This window comes from Arachis ipaensis, chromosome B9 (assembly GCF_059453495.1).
Source record: "Arachis ipaensis isolate K30076 ecotype BB chromosome B9, ASM5945349v1, whole genome shotgun sequence".
NCBI classification, from domain to species: domain Eukaryota; kingdom Viridiplantae; phylum Streptophyta; class Magnoliopsida; order Fabales; family Fabaceae; genus Arachis; species Arachis ipaensis.
Window position 1 is genome coordinate 116,460,345 of NC_142444.1, and position 10,283 is coordinate 116,470,627.

Consider the following 10,283-nt stretch of genomic DNA (forward strand, 5'->3'; position numbering starts at 1 on the left):
TGCAGCACTTCAGGGCCACCGGGAGTGGTTATCACTACAGCCTTCATTTCTTTGTTCCACTCACAGCAATCAAAGTCTGTGGAGTTAATCACAGCAATCCCTTCCATTGAGGCTAAAAAATGACATTCCAACTGCTATAATTGTTGACACCAATATTCCTATCCAAAAATGACATTGCAACTGCTATAAGTTGTGCCTCAAACAAACCAATATAAACATAAACATAAGCAAGTCTAATCATATATGGAAAAGCAAGTCTAATATCTTTACCACCTAAGTATTTAGAACATAACTAAAGAAAACATAAACAATCAAGACTTTCTAGTCATCTTCAAGCGCAATTGAACCTGGACCCACTGAACAAGTAATCTCCTCTGATAAAATCAAATCTGCACAAAAAAAAAACTATAATTATAAATTTAAAAAATTATAAAGACTAACGAAATAATTTAATTAATTTTATTCATCATTTGAATCTACATAATTAATTTTATTTAATTTACCTTGCTCGACCTTTTCAAGCTCTTCGAAATTCTCAGGTGCAAGAGAAGAGAAAAAGTCTCCTTTAAGCCAATCTTCGGTACATACAAGGGTTTCTACCATTTTATGAGTCAATGAGCTACGATATTGATCGATGATTCTTTCCCCCATACTAAAAGCAGACTCGAAAGCTACTGTTGAAACTGGTATAGCCAATATTTCCCGCACCATATTTGCTAGGACGGAAAACCGATTCGAGTTAGCCTTCCACTATCCTAGAATATCCAAAGGCTTATCATCTAGCTCACAGTCTTCATTCAAATAACAATCAAGCTCAGATTTAAGATTGGATTTGCGACCGGTTGATCGACGATATAACCCCATATCATAAATGTCTTTGGCTTTATCACTTTCACTCGGTTGGGAGAGGGTATCATCTTGGTTTCCTTCATCTAAACCTTGATAGAAATTATAAAGTGAATGAAGACAAGAAGACAACTTTGTCTTCAATTCACTGTCCACTTCCGCACCAAAAGAATTAACTAGGCACCACTCAACATAATCCAACTTATGGCAGGGATCCAAAACTACGGCAATTAACAACATGTTAATAGTTTTTGCATTTCCCCAATACTTGTTGTATTTTGCTTTCATCTTACTTGCCATAAGACTTATGCTCAAATCATCATCATCACGATATTGTTGAATCCTCCTTCCAAGAGCAAATACTTCTTTCATGTATAGGTTACTAGTGACATAAGAGAATCCAGAGATGCAAAGTGTAGCATCGTAAAACATCTCTAAAAACGGTAAGATGGACTTAGCATAATCTCAATATTGAATTGAAGGTACCCCTCTTCCCTTGTTTAATTCTTCAACAATTTTTTTGTCTTACATCTCTAATAGTTCAAATGCCTTCTGATGCTTTAAGGCTGCTACTAACATTAAGTATGTAGAGTTCCATCGCATTTCAACATCTAGGCAAACAAGAGTCTTATGTGGAATATTCTCTTGTGCAATACATGCCTTGAACTAGTTAATCTTGAATTTGAAGATCTGACATACTTCACAGCATCTCGAATTTTGGCGACCAAATCATCAATCTCTTTCAATCCATCCTTCACAATCAGGTTTAAAATATGCGCACAACACCGCATATGGAGATACTCTCCATTCAAAATTGAACTCTTCCAAGAATTTAGTCTTCTTTGTAAATACATAACTCCTACATCGTTAGACGATGCATTATCAACTGTCAAACTCAAGATCTTATTCAACTTCCAGCTATTCAAGCAAGCTTCAACATTTTGAGCCATAATCTCTCTCGTGTGGCTGGTGACTTGGCAAAAATTTAGTATTTTCTTTTGCAACTTCCAATCCACATCGATGAAATGAGCAGTCAAACACATATATGCCATATTCTAACACGAACTCCAGTTATCAGTTGTAAGACAAACTCTTCCTCTGTATTTGGAAAAGTATTTTTGAAGTTGAACCTTCTTTGTTTCATGGAGCACCAAGATGTCACGTGCCAACGTAAAACGTGAAAGAGTATTGAATCCTGGTTGCAAGGTCGCCGAATATTCTTTAAAACCTTGACTTTCTACGAATCGAAAAGGAAGCTCTTCGCGAACAAACATTGATATCAATTTTTTCCGAGCATATTCTGCATCAAACCTACCCACTTGTGCTTCTAGGCTAGGCGATGTGCCTGTTTTCTGTCGTTTGCCTCTATCTGAACCGGGATTGCTTATGCAAATCTTTAAATGTGATCTCATTGCATTTATTCCATTTCCGCACTTGATCACTTTCAAACAGTGTTGACATTGAGCCTTATTTTCAAAGAGTCTTTATGAACCATGTGTTCTTTGATTTGGCTTTGAACTTGTGTTTGCATAACAATTATTCTTAAGTCTTTGAAAATGTTAGATGTTCTTTTTTGATTAGTTTGCATCGAAACATATACTTTTACCATGCCATGTGATAGGCGTACTGTTTATTCATTTATTTTTCATCTCTTCTATCCCTTGTTTTAATTCTTTTCGAAACTACATTTGATTATCCATCTTTATCATTATTTGTACACTTTTTCATAAATTCTGTACCTTTCAATCTATCTGACCTTGAATTTGTTCTGATTCAACATATAATCCTTAATTCTTAAGCGATTTGAAACCTTAAAAGTTATGATTCATAGCAAGCTAATTATGCGATTGATCCTTCTGCTTCGCATTCTACAACACTTATGCGCTTGCTGCTCATATTACAACCCTTGACTTTGTCTTCTTCTACATGAATGATATAATCCCTCGATAAAAATTTCGAACTTGTTTCGATACGATAAACCATTTCTAATACTTTTCTTCGGAAGTTCTTATTTTGGAATCTTCTTTGAAAAGAGTTTTGTTTTTATTCTTTTTCTATCTATTCCTATATGTTCACTCGAATCTTTTTTAGTATTCATCCTTGACATTGCTTGTATTGTTCTCGTGAATCTAGTTTTTTTCGTAGATTTCGAATTTATTTTATTGTATCAATTTTCAAGGACGAAAATTTTTGTAAGGTGAGTAAAATGTAATGACCCACATTTTTAAAATTTAAATATAAATAAGTTATAACTTATTTTGTTAACTGGAGTTCTTTATTTTTAAATTATTTTATTAAAAATAATTAAATTTATTTTATAACTATTTAAGTTTAATTAAATTCATATTCTTATATATATTTTTATTATGATAAAGTATTTTACATAATTAATACTATAATTTTAGTAATTTATAAATAATAAAAATTATATATATTTTTAATTTGAGTAATTGATATTTTTAATTTAAAAATAAAGTTTAGTTAATAATTTATTATCGAGCTAGATATCGGCCAATATGAATAAATATTGGTACTCTTCGATAAACTTAGCTTTGCTAATACTTCACCATATATCTTTTATCGTTATATTACTAATATCATCTATATTAATAACTCATATATATTTAACTCTAAAATAATTTGGACAAAGAAAAAAAATTACTCATATTATTTGTTTCCGATTTATTATTATTATTATTATTATTATTATTATTATTATTATTATTATTATTATTATTACATGGTAAAAGTGACTAAGGGAAAAAAAAAAAGAAAATGGAACGTTATGCATGTATATATACATAAAACCAATGACACGTTTACTTTATATATATAACACCAATGATACATATTCCCTTATTCCCTAATCACCATCATAATCTCTCATTCTCTATGTAGAACCACGGAACCAAAAGAAAGGAAAAAGAGAGAGAAGGCCGTGTGAGATTTCATAGTACGTCCGACTTTTTGAATTCGATTATTTTTTTAAAAGAATTATTAAATTATTTAAAAAAAAATATTATATTTTAATATTGATTTAAATATGAAAAGGGCTTATGTTTTGAATTTGACTTAAGAATTTTATTTAGAAGAGTTGTAGTAAACTTTAAAAGTAATTGAATTTTGATTGAATGATTTCATTTTGTGATGTCTTGGAAAAAAAATTAGTTTTAAGGATGAAATTGGGATTGGTTTTGGATTTGAAATTGGTTCGGAACTTTTAATTTGTATGATTTGGTTTAATTTGATTTAGAAACTTTATTTGATTAAATTCAATTTAAGCAAACAATGATTGTTAAAGATTTCTAATGAACTTAAGAAAATGAGATTGGTTGTCGCTCCGCTAAAGTCTAGAGGCCTTGCTGAAGGGTTTAACTAATAAATGATTTTCCTTTGTCTTTTGAAAGAAGAATTGGTTTAAGTGAAATTGTTTTAAAAATTTTGAAGAATGTCACAAAGAGGTGATTTTGGTTTAAAAAGAAAAAGATAAATTGGCACGTGTGATTATGAGAATGATTGAAAGGTCACGAGAGGGTGACGAAAAGTAAATAGTTATGGTGCCGAAGTGAAAATGTTAAGCCGTGGGTTTTGTATGTGAATGATTGTGCAAGGACGCCCGTAAATATGGAATAACTTCCAGGAGAAAAGATCACATGCTTCAGCTGGAGAATCAGTGTCTGCAAGTACTTGCGAGGTCATGTTCGACATACTTCAGCTGGAGAATCAGTGCCTGTAAGAAGTAGAAACTTGCAGAGATTATGTCGCTAGAATGTCTTATCCGACTTGCGAGTTGAATTGCGTTGGGTTCGGGTCAAAACCGACAAATGAGCTCATTACCTGTGATAGGACTAGGCATGCTGCATCATCCTTGTTTGCATATTTTGTATTTGGTTCAGTGTTGTGAATTGTTTGTGATTGTTTGAGTGTGTTTGTAATTTTCATTGCTTGTTAATTTGAACTTCTATAATTGGTTATTGTTCTGGGTCCCTGTGTCAGGCTGCGAATGTCTGAACTGTGATAATACGGATTTAACTATCTACCTCCAACCCTACTAAGAACTTTCCAGTTCTTACCCCCTATTTCCACCCCCCCCCCCCTTTCGGCTACAGGTGCGAAGGGTTACTACAAAGCTACAGGAGCATAAAAGATTATATTTACGAGTTGAGTTGTTAAATTTTATTTTTCCCTCGTCATTTATTATTTTAGTTTTAACACTATTTGTGCTTAAATAGTTTAAAGTACCGACTCTTCATTTTCTTGGTTAAAACTTCGATTCATATTTACGAAGGCTTAATATTAAATAAAAATAATATATAATAAAAAGGTTTAGAGGTAAATAATACCTAAATTTTTGGTACGATCATAAAATCCTAAAAATTAGGGTGTTATATTTAATTCATGCAAGAAACAAGTTTTTCTAATTTCTAAGAGCTACGGGCAAATTGCTCAAATAAATTTGGATTTATTCAACAACAGCATGGGAAAAATTACCACTGATGAACTAAAACAAGCTTAGAAATGAGAAATTAAGTAAAAACAAAGGATCAACAATAACAATAACAATAAGAAAATGAAGATGATACCCTACTAGTAATTTTCTTATTCTCCAGAGCTAGAATAGCGGGATAAACACAACCTTTAATCTTAAATATGTGATTGAAATTGAAGAAAAAAGAATCAAATCAAATCAATATGGAAAAATCAGAAATTTAAAATTAAAGGTAGCAACTAATTCGGTCAAATATTCAAGCTACAAACATATTCAGTAACCAAAATCCAATTAAATTTACAAAGTAAAAACAAGCTTTAGAAACTTCTAATTCTTCTTCTTCTCACCATAATGCACGATTTTTAAAAAGAAAGTAAGAATCAAGAGCAAAGATAAAAATGAAACAACTATAACCAAATACAAGACGTAAAGCAAAGCTAAATCTAATGCTATAATTAAATCCTAACTATATAGAAAATCAAACATGCAGAAATAAAAATTACAGAGATCTAAAACGAAGTATGTGACTGAGTAGAAGCAAAAATAAAAAATAGAGACCAGACATCATCAAGAACAATAAGGTTTCGATTTTTTTATTTAAATAAATTAATAGAAAAATCAAATTACTTGATTCTCCTAAATGGATTTTAAAAACGTGATTTCCCTAAATTATATAATATATAAATCGCTCTAAGATTTTGTGTTTTAAATAATATATAAATGATGTTATTCTGTAACAATTTATGCATGAAATCATTGCTCAAAAACATATAAATCGTCCCAAGTCTTTGTGTGTTACAAAATATATATAAATCGTCCTAGGCCACCATGAATTACGTTTTCTTATCCTAAAGCTCATTGTCCTAGCACGATTTACATGCAATTAGCCACCCCTCAACACCTTAGTACGATTTATGTGTTACTATGGTAAATCACATTAGGCTAGAACGATTTACATTCAAAAACACAAAGCTCATGACCATGAAACGATTTATGTGCTAGAAGAGGTTATAAATAAACGAGAACGATGTATATCGAGCTATAGTTGAGTTGAAGGTTTTGGGAAGATGGCTGAGAAGAAAAATTGATAAAAACACAAGTGAGGATGTAATGTTCAATAGTAAAAGAAGGTCGGAATGTTCGTAAATCCTTCAACGAGTTTAGAGGATTTACTAAATAGTATATTACAGAAGTAAATAAAATTACAACAAAAAATAAATAAAATTTATATGAACAAAACCAAATAAAAAAATAAAAAATTTTATACACAACATAAATATAGTACAATAAAAGATAGAAAAAAATTTATCTAAACAAAAAATAATAAAAATATCATAAAATTAATAAAAATAAGAATTTATACAACAATATTTGTCATATGAATAAAAAAATATAATAAAAATAAATAAAAAATCATATGAACAAAATCAAATAAAAATAAAAAAAGATTTCATAAAAAATATACATATAAAAAATAGTATAGTAAATGATAAAAAAATTCAGATGAACTAGGAAGTAGTATGTACTCACTACAAGAAAAAGCAATATTTGTAACAAAAAAAATTTGTTACAAAAAATCAAAATTTTGAAACAAAAGGATTTTGTAACAAAAAAGAGGTTGTTGCAGTATGTCCCGTTACAAAAAGTTTTTGTAACAAAAAATGGAACTGTTACAATTCAAAGTGATATTTTGTAACAAATTTTCCTGATACAAAAAATCAGAAGTCGTTACAAAAGTGGTAACAAATTTTGATCTTCAAAGTATTTTTAGTGACAATCTATTTTTTCCTATCATAAAATTTTGTTACAAAATGTAACTTGATTTTGTAACGTTTTTTTTTTCTTTAGTTACAAAAGCAAAATAATTATTTTGTAACAATTTTTTTAAATACAAATTGCATGCATAATTTATTAAATTATTTTTTAAATTAACTAATATATTAACTATTTTAATAAGCAAGTCTACATTTATATAATATGAAAAAACATACATAATTCAAACATGCCTCATTTAGCTAAAATTGTTTTAAAACAAAATAACCTTAATGAGTACATTGATTAGTTCTACAAGTTATATGTCTTGCATAAGTTCAACCAAAAATTAAAAGTTCTAACATATATTAGTGTCTTTATGAATCAAAATACTTTTGAGCCCTCAAGGTAGCATGTGGTCACCATTTCAGCACTCCTGTAAATAAGAAAAATCGAAACAAAATATTAGAAACAAGATATAACACTAATTATTATTTTTTCCATTAAGTTTTATCCAAAATGTTTAGAAAAATTTTGGCAGAATCTCCTCTAAAACTTGGATATTTCCACCGTCTACGGTTCCAACAAAAACAACCAATTCACAACTTATTTCTTAGCCAATACACAACCAAATTTATCAAACCAAATAATAGGACATTTGTCATTTCTCAACCATGACACAAGTAAAATGTCATAAATAGATCCATATACAAATTAAACTATACTAATAATATAGGAATCATCTAGGAAAATGTATTAAAACCATAAGCAATTTTAGGAGTACCTTTAGGGTCTAGTTTCTTTCATTGTCAAAGCGCACTATGAAAGAGTTCACAACGGCTTGTTAAGCTTCCAATTGAGCTTTCATTTGAGCTAATTCTTCCTCTTTCCGTGTTTGTTTCTCTTCAAGTTTTTTTTTTAGCACATCTATTTCTTTTAACTTCCATGCAACAATAAAAGGAAAAGGTTAATAATGTTACATCAATTTGTTTAGAAACCAACGAGCTTAGTATCTTTGAACTTGTACAACATTTACTACATAACCTCAATTAGGCCTAAATTTAGTTTGGAGATTTCTAACTTATCTGGTAACAAGTGTGCCTTGGTTGCAACTCAATCGCTGTTCAATTTTAAGAGTTGCAAGCATTGGAAGTTGATGCATATTTTGCTGAAAATTGATTCTTTCTAGCTTTGATCAACAATTTTCAAAAATACACAACTCCCAATCCTTAACTCCTAAAATTCTGAAATTTTAGAGCAATAAACCAAGTTAATCAAATTTCAAAATAAAATTGGTCTCGCTCCAAAACTCAGCTCGGAGGAACCGCAACAAGATAAACAAGTTGTTGCCCTGTTTGAACTCTTCTGCTGTAGGACAGATTTGATTACTCAACTTTAAAAATTTGCCATAAATTGTGTATTTAACGAAAAGACCTAAAATTTTCCAGTCCAGCTCCACTTATTCCATTTTAACCCAGACTTGGTCTCAAGCAATTCCAATCACTACGGAATTAGTTATAGCTTTTCAAAGTTTCTGACTTCATTTAAAAGTAAAGCAGAAAATCAGATTTTATAATTCAACTTTAAGAAGTCATAATTAAGTCTCCAGTTAATACGAAACCTTCAAAATTGAATATTAATAACTATACTTGTTGTAGTTTGCTTAGCTCTTAATCTCATATCATTCCAATCTCTATTAAGTTGCTGGTTCACTTTCAAAGTTGCCGTTTCATTTCAAAACTCAGATTTTCAACAAGTAGTTTAGTGTTTCAAAATTCAACCCCTTTAGTACCTCTCAAAATCAAATCTCAAAGCAATCACCAATCAATTCCATCACCATTACAATATATTTAATAACCTGTTCAATAGTAATCAACCAATACAATCCATCAAATTCAGAATTCACAACAATTATTTGTCAAACAATTCACAATCCACATAATCAATTAAACACTAAATCAACAATTTCAAATCACAATCTCAACCATTCCAATCGCAATTTCAGCCACAATTCAACATTCACATAATCAATCAATTACTCACATCTATTAAATCTATTTGTAGTTATTCAATAAATCTTGTAGGCATTCTTAAATTAAAATTGTTTAAATTAAACCCCCTACCTCGATGTCGCAATTAAAAGAAAACTCTGATGGTTCAGCAACAACCTTAATTTTTGACATGCAACCCCATAAAATTAACTTTACACATCTATATATCAGAATCCTTAACTGCAGATAACTAGAATAATTACAATACGAGTTTCAGAGCACCGGCAACTTACTATGAAAGGAAGAATGACAGAAGTGGAGCAGCAGCTCTGACGACAATCTCCTACAGCAACAGCACCGTTCCTGGCAGCCAGAAGCTCAGTGACAGCAACTGTAACAACCACACAGCGACAATAATCTTTTCAGATCGCACAAGAACAGTGACCAACCTACAAGAACAGAGACCAAACTAAAAAAAACCCTTACCGGCAACGGGCCTCAGCTATGGCAGCGCCGCTTTCCGGCGACATAGGCTCGGCAACCCACCTCCAACAGTGGCGACGGAGCTTGTGACGATGGCAGCTGGGTTCGACCACAACGGCGACACCATTTGCAATGATGACGGCGACAGGACTTGCGGCTCCTCACGGCGGCGACATGGGCAGCTTCATCCTCTCCCATTTGCGACAACCTCGACCGTGGTGGAAGCTGGTGGCGATGGCAACAGATCCGGCGGCGACAAGAGTCACAATGGCGGCGCGAAACGGCGGTCCTTCCCGCAGCGGCTCTGGGCAAAACGGTGCGCCTTCCTTCTAATCGTGAACCTCCATGGACGGCGGCTCGATGGCGACGTCTTCTTCCTCAGCTCCTTCACGCGGCTCGCTCCCTCTCCCTCAATCGACGCTCTCTCTCTCTCTCCGACGATGGTGGCACGGCAGCAGCACGCAGCACGTCCCCTCCTCTCTGCCCGATCTCCCTTCTCCCTTAGACTCTCCTCTTTCCCTCTCCTTTCTCCCCTGCTTCTGATTTCTCCCTCTTTTCTTTCTTTCTTCGATGGGTGAGGGACTTTGGGGTGAAGGGCGGCTGTGTGTGTTGTGTTTAGATTAGGTTAGTTTTTAGGAATGGTATAATTAGGATAAAATTAGGTTTAGAGTTAAATTTGAGAATATTTGGGTTAATTAAAGTTTAATAATTTTAATAACATG

At 32.0% G+C, this 10,283-nt stretch overlaps 1 protein-coding gene across 1 annotated transcript; it reads right to left on the reverse strand.

Moving 5' to 3' along the window:
• Positions 1 to 750: 750 nt before the first annotated feature.
• Positions 751 to 1,444, reverse strand: LOC148546030 (zinc finger BED domain-containing protein RICESLEEPER 1-like). Its single transcript, XM_088499121.1, has 2 exons — positions 1,396 to 1,444; positions 751 to 1,280 (listed from the first exon to the last, which is right to left on the reverse strand). Exons 1-2 carry the CDS (start codon positions 1,442 to 1,444, stop codon positions 751 to 753), a joined length of 579 nt encoding a protein of 192 aa, XP_088355247.1.
• Between the last annotated feature and the right edge of the window lie 8,839 nt (positions 1,445 to 10,283).